This window comes from Sus scrofa, chromosome 6, assembly GCF_054392235.1.
Source record: "Sus scrofa isolate SSC_HxYL_T2T_F1_AM1 chromosome 6, Sscrofa_HxYL_maternal_Yorkshire_Landrace_v2.0, whole genome shotgun sequence".
Taxonomy (NCBI): Eukaryota; Metazoa; Chordata; class Mammalia; order Artiodactyla; family Suidae; genus Sus; species Sus scrofa.
In genome coordinates, this window is record NC_139388.1 from 69,661,376 (window position 1) to 69,674,747 (window position 13,372).

A 13,372-nucleotide genomic window follows, 5' to 3' on the forward strand; every position below is an offset into this window, starting at 1 on the left:
CCAGACATTCGCTTCTCACAGTTCTGGAGCCAGCATTCAAGGGCAAGACGCTGACTGGGGATCCTGGGAGGCCTCTTCCTGGCCCGCAGAGGCTGCCTCCTGCTGTGTAAGGGAGGGGGCCGCGGGCGGGCTGGGGATGGAGCAGGCCTGACAGCTCTGGGGCCTCCTCCTCTTAGGAGGCACCGGATCTACCTGTAGGGTCAGCCCCCCCCCCCCCTTAGGACCTCCTTAAACCTTGGTCACCTCCTTAAAGGCCCATCTCCAAATACAGTCACACTGGGGGTAGGGCGTCTGAACGTGCAGGAACAATCCAGTCCACAGCAGGGTGATTCCACTGCCTTCTGAAACCCCAGGGGTTTCGGAATGATGCCCACTTGAACCTGTGTGTTTCCCAGCTCGATCTTGCCCCTGGGCCCCTGGCCAGGCCCTGGTCCTCCTGGGCTCCCCCAGGCCTGGTCTCCCAAGAGCCCACCTTAAGAGAGCCTGCGTGAGTGCCCGTGAGCATGGGCCTGCCCTGGGTTCGCGTCCCCCCCCCCCCATCACAGAGCTCCCCACCCGCTGCTCATCTTTGCACCTGACCTGACCCCCTTCAGTCCAGAGCTGCACTTGGCACTGAATGGGTGCCAGTGAGTGAGGGGTACCCTGAAATGCTCACCAGCTTCTCCAGGGACTCCCACCCGGACCCCCACCTGGGCTGAGGGGCTGCATCCCTTTCAGAACATTCTCCAGGCTTGGAAGAAGAAAGAAAGAATTTGAGCAGATTCCAAGGGATAGAATGGAGGCTGCTGGGGGGGGGGGGTGGAGATCCAGGTATGGCAGTGCCTAAACCACATAAAAAGGGGGCCCTCTCTAAGAAAAGTAACATAAAAAGCTATTTTGCTCGTTTTTAAAAAAGGGTGGGGGGAGTTCCCACTGTGGCACAGCAGAAATGAATCTGAGATTTCTGGTTCGGTCCCAGGCCTCGCTCGGTGGGTTAAGCATCTGGTGTTGTGAGCTGTGGTGTAGGTTGCAGACATGGCTCAGATCCTGTAGGTTGGCGGCTATAGCTCTGATTCGACCCCTAGCCTGGGAACCTCCATAACCTCCACAGGCTGCGGGTGCGGCCCTAAAAAAGGCAAAAAAAAAAAAAAAAAAAAAAAAGACCTGTGCACACATTCCAGCCTCCCCCCAGTTTGGAAGCGCAGAAACAGTATTGGCAGCCTCACAGTTATCAACCTCCACCCAGCCCGCTGTCCCCAGCACCAAGTTCATCCTTCAGGTGGGTGATCCTAAAGCAGGTGACAGGTAGGCAGGCAGAACTAGGGTGACAGGCCCCCTGCCACACACCCCCATGCCTGAGAGGGCTCAGGCTCGGGTGAGGACAAATGTCCCACAGCATGGAGGTCACCTCTCCAAGCAAAGCCTCCCCCCAACCCACTCCGGCCCAGGAGAAGTGTCTGCTGCCCCTCATGGTCCCCTGGCACCCCCACCTGCTCCTCCCCAGCCTGAGCCCTGGGATGTGGGATCTATCAAGCATCTGACCTTTTTTTTTTTTTTTTTTCCTGGTCTTTTTGCCTTTTCTAGGGCCGCTCCAGCGGCATATAGAGGTTCCCAGGCTAGGGGTCAAATCAGAGCTTCAGCTGCTGGCCTACGCCAGAGCCATGGCAACACGGGATCCGAGCCGTGTCTGCAACCTACACCATAGCTCACGGCAACACCAGATCCTTAACCCACCGAGCAAGGCCGGGGATTGAACCTGCAATCTCATGGTTCCTAGTCGGATTTGTTAACCATTGAGCCACGACAGGAACTCCCCAAGCATCTGACCTTTAAATTCTAGTGTGTTCTGCACAAGCAACCACCATGCCACAGGAGGGGGTGCTTAGATTTTACATTTGTCGCAAGTAACAAAACAATGTATTTGTCTTTAATACACTTTTATAAGCGGATTTAACTCAAACAAATTTTTTTTTTTGGCCGCGCCCACAGCATGTAGAAGCTCCCGGGGGAAGTCCTGAGTCTACACCAGATGCTCTGCCAGCTGGACGGGGAGGCCTCAGGCTCTGGTTCTGGACTCCATCTCTAAACCTCCTGACTTGACCCTAAAGAGAAACTGACATCAAAGGAGCCATCCACACAGACATGGCACGGGGCGGAGAGGGGTAGGTGGACGGAGATTCCGGAGCAGACGCCGCGGTTGGGTCCCCTCTGCTGTGCGACCCAGGAGGAGGCCAAGTGCCTCTCTGTGCCTCCGCCCATGGGGTGAACCCGGGAGAGCAGAGCGTCACCCCTGAAGCCAGTTCCCCCCGAGCCCCTGATCCGATGTGCTGGTTAGGCTGGTCAGCAAGTGCAACTCCTGCTCAGGGACGGACAGGCCTGGACTGTGCCCCCTGCAGCCCTCCCTCCCTTCCCTGGGGGCAGCACCAAGAAGGGGTTACAGACCTGCCCGCCCTGAGAGCAGAAAACACCCCCTCTTGTGCCCCTGCCAGGTGCTGGGTACCACAGCGTACGGGGTGGAGCTGTCTCCCAAAAGTTGTCTAAGTCCCAGCTGCCACCCACCCCACCACCACCCCGGGACCTGCGATGCAACCAGAGTTGCAAAAAGGGTCTCCGCAGACGTCACAAAGCTAAGGATGTGGGGGTGAAGTCGTCCCGGACTTGGGGTGGGCCTCTACCCAACAGCAGGTGTCCTGACAAGAGGAAAAGATTTGAGACACATGGAGACACGGGAGCAGCCATGTGGCCACAGAGGCAGGAAGGGAGGGAAGTGCCCACAGCCAAGGGCTGCCAGAGACTGGCCGTGATCACTGGCAGCCGGGAGAGAAGCCGGGACAGAGGACAGATGCTCCCCAGAGCCCTGGAAGGAGCCCACCTGCCCACAATGTCATCCCAGGCTTCCGGCCTCCAGACCTGGAAAGAGCAGGCTTCTGTGGGTCCAACCACCCCACCCGTGGGCATTTCTCAGCAAGTACAGGACACTCAGACGAGCTGTGACACGGTGGACCAGCGCCAGCCCGCTGGGCCCAGAGAGGAGGTGGATGTGCATGGGGTGGGGGGGCAGAGGGCCCTCCCACCCGGCGTCTCAGCAGCATCACCCTCAGGGCAGAAAGAGGCCCCCCAGAAGTCGAGTCTGGGAGCCACGTAGGGCTTTGCTGCTGGACACACTTTCCATGGTGCCGCCCTTGTGTTTCTTGGAAACAAAGCAACATGTGTCCCCCGTCTTGCACCCTTGACTGCCATGCTGACCTGAACCAGGACAGACACCCCCCATCCCAGGCAATGTCCTCTCCAAGGCCCCCTGGCCACAAACCCAATCTGATGTCCCCTGGCGTCCCCTTGAAACTGCTCACCCAAGAGAAGTACTTCCAGGCGGCCAGACCTTCCCCCAGTCCCACCGTTTCACTGGGACTGCGGCTCCCGCTGGCGGTGACAGGGCACTGGGGGCACCTGGGCCCAGTGAGGTGGGCGGCACATGGGGGCAAAAAGAGACCATCGGGTCCAGGGCAGAGTGTTACGGGAGTTACCATGGGAACAGCTCAGCCTCCCATCCCTCATCCCCACAGCCTGCTCTTGTTCCTTAAAGCCCAGAGGTCTGGAAGCTCTTCTCCCAAGACTCCCGCCCCCACCGTCTGCTGGAAGGGGGGTTTCTTTGTCAAAAGAGACCCACCAAAGTCAAAAGTCAAGGGTGGTCTGTACCTTACACCACATGCCTGTTCTTAGATGGTCCCTGGGGACACCATAGCCACCAAGTGCTGTCCAGCCTGGGGCGCAGCCCTGGGATGGCTGAGTCCCTGCCTGGCTCCCTGTGGGAGGGAGAGGCTGCGCCCAGAAGGCAGCCGTCTCTGCGAGGTGAGTCTGGAAGGTGAATAGTCTCTCGGCTCTGCACCCCGAGCCCCCGCATCTCTGAGGTCCCACCCTTGGGGCTCCCTTTGGCCAGTGCCTGGCGCCTGGCTCCTCCATCCCTCACTCCATCAGAAGCAAATGTCAAGGTGGGATCCGTGGATCTGGTAAAACGCTCACCCACAGCCTCTGGAAATTGAAAAGAACTCAGCTTCTCCGCTGGGACCTCACATCCTCCTGCCTGCCCCGCGGTTGGCGAATATAATCTTTGTCTCGCCCTTAAATGCGCCCTCTCCCCGCAGGTGCTCCCCGCAAGCTGCTCTGCGCTCTGGTTTGAAGGCCCGTGTGGACGATTCTGCCACCTGGTGGTGAGAACTGGAGCAGCCTTTCAAAAGCCCCAGGAAAGAAGCATTGCAACTCAGGGGGTCCCAGCTCAGGGGCCGCCGCCACAGCCGGACCTGCAGAAGCCAGGTTCCCTTCACCACAACGTGCGTAGACAGTAAGACACCCAGTGCTGTTCGCCATCAAGCAGACCCTCCTGCTCCCTCTGCCAACTGTGAGCTGCGGGCCTGCAGACCACCTGCCCCCCACATCCCCAAAGGGCTCAGGCCCTGGGTCAGCATCCTGCAACCTCAGGGCCTGTCCGTCTGACTGGTCCTGGACCTGCTCACCCGGAGTCCTGCACCCCACCCCTGGGCACTCAGCCCTAAGAACAGCTCGGTCCTCGTCGCTACGCAGAACCTGCTCGCTCTGTGACTCCTCTGAGTCCAGCACCCACGCACGGCATCCAGACATCCAGGCCGCCCTCTCCCTCCCTGCATCCTGTTGGCTCAAAAACCAGCTGCATACACGGAGGGCAGCGAGAGACCCAGAGGAAAAGACGGTGCTCCAGGTGGGCAGGGGGCAGGCTAATGAGCAGGGAACTTGCTCCCCAGGACGGTCTTGGGGCTGCAAGACGTGTGTGTCTTTGCACCTGCCCACCGGACCTTAAAAGGTCATGCTCAGCCCCTGGTGGGCTCAGCCACATGACCGTCCAGGTGGTCTCAACGACACCTCACTCCGAGAACAGCTCCCATCCAGGGCGGGTGGGCAGGACGGGCCCTGTGGGAGGCTCCGATGAAGGGATGTTTCCACACTGAGGTCTGGGCCGTCCCCGGCTTATCCATGCATTAGCTTGGATGTGGGGCTGACCAGAATGACCTGTTTGTGGCCAATGAAACATACATGGTCCATCTGCTTTAGTTATTGGAGAAAAGGGCACAGTGACCAGAAGAATGTCCACATTCGGAGTTCCTGTCATGGCTCAGTGGTTAACGAATCCGACTAGGAACCATGAGGTTGCGGGCTCGGTCCCTGCCCTTGCTCAGTGGGTTAACGATCCGGAGTTGCCGTGAGCTGTGGTGTAGGTTGCAGACTCGGCTCGGATCCTGCGTTGCTGTGGCTCTGGCGTAGGCCGGGGGCTACAGCTCCGATTCAACCCCTAGCCTGTGAACCTCCATATGCCGCGGGAGCGGCCCAAGAAATAGCAAAAAGACAAAAAAAAAAAAAAAAAAGAATGTCCACATTCAAGACGCCTCCCTTCCTGGGACGCCGGCACTAGGGCTCCTTCCGGGATCAGACCCCCTTCCCAGGAGCCACGGCTGGCCTGACTCTGTGCACGTGCTGCTCTGGTCTTTCGAAGCCCGGAAGGACGGCTTCCCTGACTTGCCTGATGGTCTTTGCTCTGACAGACATAGAACCGAGCCGAAAACCCTGCTTCTTAGGAGCAGTTCCACTGTCACCTGAGAGGCTGTCTCCCGGGCCACAGTCCTCAGTTGGGCTCAAATACAACTCTTTTCTATTCCTATTACATACCATTTTTTTTTTGTTTGTTTGTTTGTCTTTTTGCCTTTTCTAGGGCCACAGCCGTGGCATGTGGAGGTTCCCAGGTCAGGGGTCGAATTGGAGCTGTAACCGCCAGCCTACAACACAGCCACAGCAACGCGGGATCAGAGCCACATCTGCGACCCACACCACAGCGCACAGCAACGCCAGATCCTTAACCCACTAAGCAAGGCCAGGGATTGAACCTGCAACCTCATGTTTCCTAGTTGGATTCGATAACCACTGAGCCAAGACGGGAATTCCTGTTTCACACAGTTTCTTGTCTTTTTAAATGCTCTGCCTGGGTCCAGCCGGCGGTCACATCCTCTCAGAGACCTCCCCCAGCTCCTGCCCCCTGTCCCTGGTCCCTGCTGGTGTGGCTGCTGTCTCTGCCAGACCAGGAACTGGATCCAAAGTGAACGTCGCTGGCCACACTGGGAGACACTCCTGCACACGGCGTGCCCTGCAGGAGGAAGGGCCCTGGCTGCCTTTCCCGGGGGCCCTGCTCAGGCTTGTGCGAGCAACCTTGAGGGGGGAGGACCAAGCTGGCTCGCGGGTCCCCAGGGTCGCCCCTGTGTCCATGCTGACACTCTGGACATTGCTTCTCTGTGACTAACAGTCCTTTGTCGCTGACCCAGGGCCTCCGCCTGTCTTCTGCCAGCGTCCCTGAAACCGTGGCGGGCTAGCCTCTTGGCTCATGAGTGGAGCGACACCCCTGACCCCTCGCGGTGCTTAGCGGAAACTCCCGCCCGGGAGCCTGGCCTCCACTCCCCCCATGCCTTTGACCACAGCCACCCAGCAAGCCCCCAGTCTAGACCAGTCCACCTACTGGTCTCTCCCTCTCCCGCCAGCTGCCGTGTGGAAGGCTCCACTGCGGTCCTGCCTGAGGCCTCCTGGCAGCCCTGTGGTCCCTCCCTGCTCATTGCCGCTCTTCCAAACCAACTAAACCCAAACCCCTGGCTCCAAACCCCCCACCCCCACCAAAGAAAGCAGGTGTCCCTGAACTCCTCAGTGCCCCCCCGCCCCCGCCACACTCCCACTCTCACTTCGGCTCTCTCCACCCATCCCTGAGCTAACCCTGACCCCTGGGCTCCAGGATCTGGTCCCCCGCTTCCTCCAGGAGCGGGAGTCAGTCATCGGGCCCTTGTCCCTTTTCTCCAGCCTCACTCCCATCCCCCACTCCACAGACACCCACAGAGCCCCCAGGGCCAGGGGCACTGAGAGCCAGGTCAGGCGGCCACTCTAGAGGCACCTGTGAGCTCGTGTGCACCTCACACAGCCTGGGAGCCAGGTTTCAGCATTCCTGCTCCCCAGACGTGGAAAGGGGAGCAGGAGGCCAGCTGGGTTCAGTGTCAGCACAGCCACGTACAGACGAGCGGGAGCTCAGCCCCGGAGCAGGCTGGGCCCCTGGGGGCAGGCCAGCCCAGGAAAATGACCACTGCCTGTGCCCTCCCTCAGGAGGCGTCCTGAAAAGAAAGGCCGGCCACCGTGGAATGGCTCACAGACCAGGAGGGCACCCAAGTCCGCATAAGCCAGGAGGCCTTGGCTGATTGGTGTGGCCGCAGCAGCTGTATTGGCCTCAGGTTCCCCACCAGAACCCTTCAAACCTGTCCCTTCGTCGGTGGCACACACTCAAGAGCATATACACAAGAACCCTGGGCTCTGTGATAGTCACAGCTCTAGGAAAGGGTTATAACCCCCAAAGCACAGCCACGTGGAAGGAGCTCACTCCTGGAAATCTAACAGACACACACACACACACACACACACACACACGGAGCATGACCCGTCACACACGGTAATTACACACAGAACACACATGCACGGAGCGGACCATGACATGAAACAGCCAAGAAGCAGCAGTGAGTGGTAGTTAATGACAACATCTCCAGGGGAGCGCGGTCTGAACTGAGCATTGGAGGATGGATACAGCACAGGGGCCAAGAAGCCCTTTGGGGTGGCAGGACTAGAGGGGCTGGGAAGCCGACTCCATCATCACAGGTGCTGACACTTGGGACGCACTATACACTGTCACAGATGCACAGCCCTGGGGTTTCCCTGAGACGGGCAAGGAGGATGAGATGCCAAGACGGGGGAGCTGAGGACCCTGGCAGGGATGGCAGATGCCCAGGGTCGTGCTAGCTGCAGGGAAGGTCACTCAGGGCAAGAATAGATCCAACTCTAGCACCCAGAAGACAAGTTCAAGGGCAGCCACAGTGAATCCAGGCTCTGCCCTTGACGAGGTGACCAGGCCGTGTGCCTCAGTGCCCCTTTTGGGGAGCAGGGGTCGGGAGCTCTGCTTCCTAGGTGGGGTGCGTATTCCTGCATCTGGCATAGCGCTGGGCCCGTGTCTCTGCTGCTGCATCCATGAACCCGCGGTCAGAAAGGCGGAGGCGCGCAGCAAAATGCTCTGCCCCTCGGGCCGCTCCTTCAGTCCCCTAAACTGGCGATGCCCTTGCGAAGGCGGACATCACCACGCACAAGGATCTAGTCCGGGGGGTGGTCACTCTGGGCGGGGGGCGCATTCAGGGAGGTGGTCATCCACGGTGGGGGGTTGCGTCCAGGGGTCGGTCACCCTCAGCGTGAGTGGGGGCGGGTCCAGGAAGCGGTCACCCATGGCGGGGGCGCGTCCAGAGAGTTCGTCAGTTCTGGTGGGGGGCACGTCCAGGGGGCTGTCACTCTGGGCAGGGCCTGGGGTCCCTTGCCGCATGTCTGCTGCACTTCAGCCAAAATTGAACAGAGTGGCGTGGACGCCGGGCCGGAGGTCGGGGACTCAGGACGTCCCCCGCCGCCCGCCGCGCCGGGAGGGGCGGGCAACAGGTTTTCCTGGGGTAGCAACGCCAGTCTCCTGATGGTCTCTCCCTGCTGACCCTCCGCGTTGCCTTGGCAACCGGCCTCGGCCCCGCCCTTCCCCCCGCCCCCCACGCGTAAACAGGAAGTGGGCGTGCGCGCGGCATGCACTTCCTGCGCGGAGAGGGGCGCGAGCGATTGTGAAAGGCGGCTGGAGGGACCAATCGCGAGAGACAGCTGAGGAAGAGCCAATCGCGAAGGCCTGCGGGGGCGGGGCCCGAGGCAGGACTGGTCAGACGGAGCCAATCGCGGCGCAGCATCGCGCGGGGCGGGCCCGGGGCGGGGCCCGGAGCCGGGCGGTGGAGGGGGAGGAGGTGGCGCTGACGGCTGCTGCGTCGGGTCCTGTCCCGGGTAGCTCGGCGGCGGGCGCAGCGATGCTGCAACTGCGGGACTCGGTGGACTCGGCAGGCACGAGCCCCACCGCGCTGCTGGCGGCCGGCGAGGAGGTCGGGCCGGGCGGTGGCGGCAGTGGCGGCGGCGGCGGTGGCGGGCGGCCGGGGGTGGGTACGCCGCTGCGGCAGACGCTGTGGCCGCTCAGCATCCACGATCCCACGCGTCGCGCCCGCGTCAAGGAGTACTTCGTGTTCCGGGTGAGGCGGGGGCGGGCGGGGCCGGGGGCCGAGGCGAGCGGGACCGGGGCCGGGCGGGCTGACCTCTGACCTTCGCCCCCACCCGCAGCCCGGTACCATCGAGCAGGCGGTGGAGGAGATCCGCGTGGTCGTCCGGCCGGTGGAGGACGGCGACATCCAGGGGGTGTGGCTGCTGACCGAGTAAGGGGGCGAGCGCTGGGGAGGGAGGGAGGGAGGGGCCCGGGACCTATGCGCCAAGAGGCGCCGAGGTGACCGCTGCCGCCCGCAGGGTCGATCATTGGAACAACGAGAAGGAGAGGCTGGTGCTCATCACCGACCAGTCGCTGCTCATCTGCAAGTACGACTTCATCAGCCTGCAGTGCCAGCAGGTGGTCAGGGTAGCCCTGAGCGCGGTGGACACCATTTCCTACGGAGAATTCCAGTTTCCGCCGAAATCGCTCAACAAGTAAGCCCGGCACCAGGGCTCCTAGTCAGCCCTGGGAAAACCAGCCCCCCGTGGAGGTCTTGTGTCTGCCGTGATTGGGGAAACATAAAAGCCTCTGCTTCAAAACCAATAGAGCTGCTCAGAACAGAGGCAAATGATTTCTGCACGTTAGGAGGAATCCTGGCTGAGAGACAGCTACTAGGCTTGTAGAATGTGAATTGGGAGTTCTCGTCGTGGCCCAGCAGAAACGAATCCGACTAGGAACCAAGAGGTTGTGGGTTTGATACCTGGCCTTGCTCAGTGGGTTCAGGATCCGGCATTGCTGTGAGCTGTTGTGTAGGTCGCAGACGAGGCTTGGATCTGGTGTTGCTGTGGCTCCAGCGTAGGCCGGCAGCAACAGCTCCAATTTGACCCCTAGCCAGGGAACCTACATATGCTGCGGGTGCAGCCCTAAAAAAGGACAAAAGACGAAAGACCAAAAAAACAAAAAAAATTAATTTGAGGTATGCTGATCTAGACCTCACGTGAACATCACCAGATAAGAGTCAAATTCAGCATTTTATCTCTGGTCAGGAAAGGACTGTATCTGTCACATCAAGTCCTGCTTTGGTTACCTTTTAAAAGAAAAAGCTGTCAGTTTTATTTACAGAGGTTACGAAAGGTTAAATGTGGAAACCTTTAATGGCCAACTTTCAAGAGCTGATTTTCATATCTTAGGGGAGTTTTCTGAAGCATGAGGAACTGAGACATTAGTAAACTCAATTGAATTAAACAGTAGATTTTAGAGTTTTGAGGCAGAGATTTAGATAGGGAATTCGGGAAGCTGAGCTAAAATTTTTTTTTTTTTTTTTGTCTTTTGTCTTTTTTTGTTGTTGTTGTTGTTGTTATTGTTGCTATTTCTTGGGCCGCTCCCACGGCATATGGAGGTTCCCAGGCTAGGGGCTGAATCGGAGCTGTAGCCACCGGCCTACGCCAGAGCCACAGCAACGCGGGATCCGAGCCGCGTCTGCAACCTACACCACAGCTCACGGCAACGCCGGATCGTTAACCCACTGAGCAAGGGCAGGGATCGAACTCGCAACTTCATGGTTCCTAGTCGGATTCGTTAACCACTGCGCCACGACGGGAACTCCTAAAATTTTTAAACAACAGCAAGACGGTCAGAAAAAGAGACTTAAAGTTATAAAACTATCACTTGTTTAGTCAGCCCACTACCTGTTCAACTTTGTTGTGTAGGTATTAACTTCAGCTTAGCTGGGACAGTGGGGTCAGCTGGTGATGGGTAAAAATGCTGGATGCTTTCATTACTGGACACGCCATCCCTGCCCAAGCTCAGGGGTCCTGCTCTGTTGGGAAATGTCACAGTCTCGTCTTTGCTGGTGGCACAGCCTTCTACTCTCACGCCCAGGACTAAGCAGGTGCGGTGGGGGCTCCGTGGCCTGTCGTGTGAAGCCTGATCCCTTTCTCTGACTTGGCAGGCGAGAAGGTGTTGGGGTTCGCATCCAGTGGGACAAGCAGAGCCGGCCTTCCTTCATAAGCAGATGGAACCCCTGGTCCACCAGCGTGCCCTACACCACGTTCACAGAGCACCCGATGGCCGGTGTGGATGAGAAGACGGCCTCTCTGTGCCAGGTAAGACGGCAGGGGGCAGCAATGGCACCACCCAGTGGTAACAGGAACCTCTAGGCCTGCTCAGGATGGTGGCCACGTGTGGCTGTTGAACATCTGAACTGTGGCTAAACTGAGAAAAAAACTTTGTTTAAAAACTGTAGTCAACTTATGTTTAAATTGCCCTGTGTGGTTAATAGCTGCTGGTCATGGAGCTGCATGATGGTCCCTTTGTGGCTGCGATTGTCCTGGAGAAGGGCCCGGAATTGGGGTCACGGCAGCGGACCCTGTGTGGCTGGTCCCAGAGCTGGTGGTTTAGGCTCCACAGGAGAGGGGGCCCTGGGGTGGCGAGAGCTGGATCCAGGACTGGCAGCACTCGCAGACTGTGTCCCTGGCCTGAGTGGGTGGCAGGAGGGTACGTCAGGTCACTGGGGCAAAGCCCCTCAGACCAGCAGAGCAAGTCCGTGAGTCCCAGCCGTCACCAGTGAGCGCAGAGGTAAGATCTGGTATTTCTAGAGTGCCACGCTGAGGAGGCGGGCCGCCGGGCCGTGGCTGGGAAGGCAGCTGGCCTGGGGCTGGGACGCAAACATGGGCTCCGCCTCACCTGTGTCCTCCGATCCGGCTCCATCTTTTCTCTTTACAGCTGGAAGACTTCAAAGCGCTGTTAATCCAGGCCGTCAAAAAGGCCCAGAAGGAGAGCCCTTGGCCGGGCCAGGCCGGGGGCGTGCTGGTCCTGGAGCGCCCGCTCCTCATCGAGACCTATGTGGGGCTCATGTCCTTCATTAGCAACGAGGCCAAGCTGGGCTACTCCATGACCAGAGGCAGAATCGGCTTCTAGACGCCGGGCTGATGGGACTGGGGAGGGCGCGGTCCGGCCTGCGGCTGCTCCCGTGCCCCTCACCCCTCAGGTCTGGGCGCGGTTGGCATGACGAGTGAATGGTGTTCCTGGGCCTTGGGTAACATGAACTGCAGACACTGCGAAAGGAATCGAGCTGTCGCCTCCTGGCCCGTATCCGTTTCCTAGAACCGGTTTGCTCCGTTGTTGCGTTGCTCCTGCCCTCTCCACCCGGCTTCCCGTGGTCCCTCCCGCCCCCGGCCCAGCGCATTAATAATAAACGCTGTGATTCCACTCGAAGGTCCCAGGCAGCGGCAGCGGCAGCCGTGCAGAGCGCTGCATCCAGGGGCTGCCTGAGCCCCCAGTGCCTGTATTGCAAGTATGTTTACAGCTGGTGTCAGATTTTGTATTTGGAGATTTCATCCGTCTTCTTAAAGCTGATATGAAAGAAGCCAGCGCGGCGGGCTCCATAAGAGACCGTCTGCGGTGGCAGTTCCTGAAGAACAGCTGCTTTTGCGTAAATGTTTGACCTAAAGTCGCGCTTTTCTTAAAATCAATCCACACTGTGTTAATACGTAAGGCATCTTTCCCACACCCAAAAAGCTTCGCAGAACGCGAGTAGTTTGCAGAAGTCACGTTGCTGAGTTCTTTGCACACGGTTTTGACAGCTTCATGTAAGTTTGTGTTGTCACGTTTGTATCTTGAGAGGGAATCACTCGCTTTGCTTTTAAAGAACACCTTCAAAGCAGAAGCCACTGAGACCGCTGCCCCAGCTCCCGCTCTGACGCAGACATGAGCCCGTGGTCAGCTCGCCACCCCTGCCCGGCCACGGCTGAGCGGCCTAACTGGACTGTGGGTTGATGGTTTGAGGACCGGCTCCCGGCTGCTTCGGCCTCACCGTGACTGGCGGAGCTGTGGTCAGTGGGGCTGTGACCCGTCCAGATGAGAGGCTGTCCCTCGGCCCCACCTGGGTCCTGAGCCTCGGCTTTGGTCTCACAGTGAAGACGTTTGGGATCAAGTGGGTGGTGTTCCTTTTCTAGTCATTAAAACAGGGCAGCGGTCAAGGAAGCTGCCAGTTAAATGAGACGGGCGTGAGCTCATCTGCCCGGGTCCTGAACCCTTGTCCGCTTGCTGTGGGCACTGTGAGGCTTCAACTCGTCCTGGGCACCAGGGAGCAGGACACAGCCCAGCCTGCACCCAGGGAGTCAAACTCTAGTTCCTCACCCGCCAGTAGCCCCGCCAGCCCTCCGGCTGCCGGGGCACCCATCCCATGCTCCGGAATGGACCCCGCACACCCCCAGGCTATGCCCACAGAGAGCCTGCTCCTGACAGGCTCCAAGCACAACAGGGTTCTGTGGGAGGGACGGGCTGCTTAGGGCAGTT

The 13,372-nt window shown here is 59.3% G+C and overlaps 1 protein-coding gene across 2 annotated transcripts; it reads left to right on the top strand.

Annotated features, from left to right (window-relative positions):
• The first annotated feature begins 8,827 nt into the window (after positions 1-8,827).
• TPRG1L (tumor protein p63 regulated 1 like) lies at positions 8,828-12,546 on the top strand. Of its 2 annotated transcripts, none has more exons than NM_001244355.1 (5): positions 8,828-9,122; positions 9,211-9,302; positions 9,391-9,567; positions 11,025-11,178; positions 11,798-12,546. In NM_001244355.1, the coding sequence occupies exons 1-5, from the start codon at positions 8,907-8,909 to the stop codon at positions 11,990-11,992; spliced, it is 834 nt and encodes a 277-aa protein (NP_001231284.1). In that variant the 5' UTR covers positions 8,828-8,906; the 3' UTR covers positions 11,993-12,546. The 2 variants fall into 2 exon arrangements, with proteins under 2 accessions (NP_001231284.1, NP_001231285.1); NM_001244356.1 differs by having other exon boundaries at positions 8,828-8,978.
• The last annotated feature ends 826 nt before the right edge of the window (positions 12,547-13,372 follow it).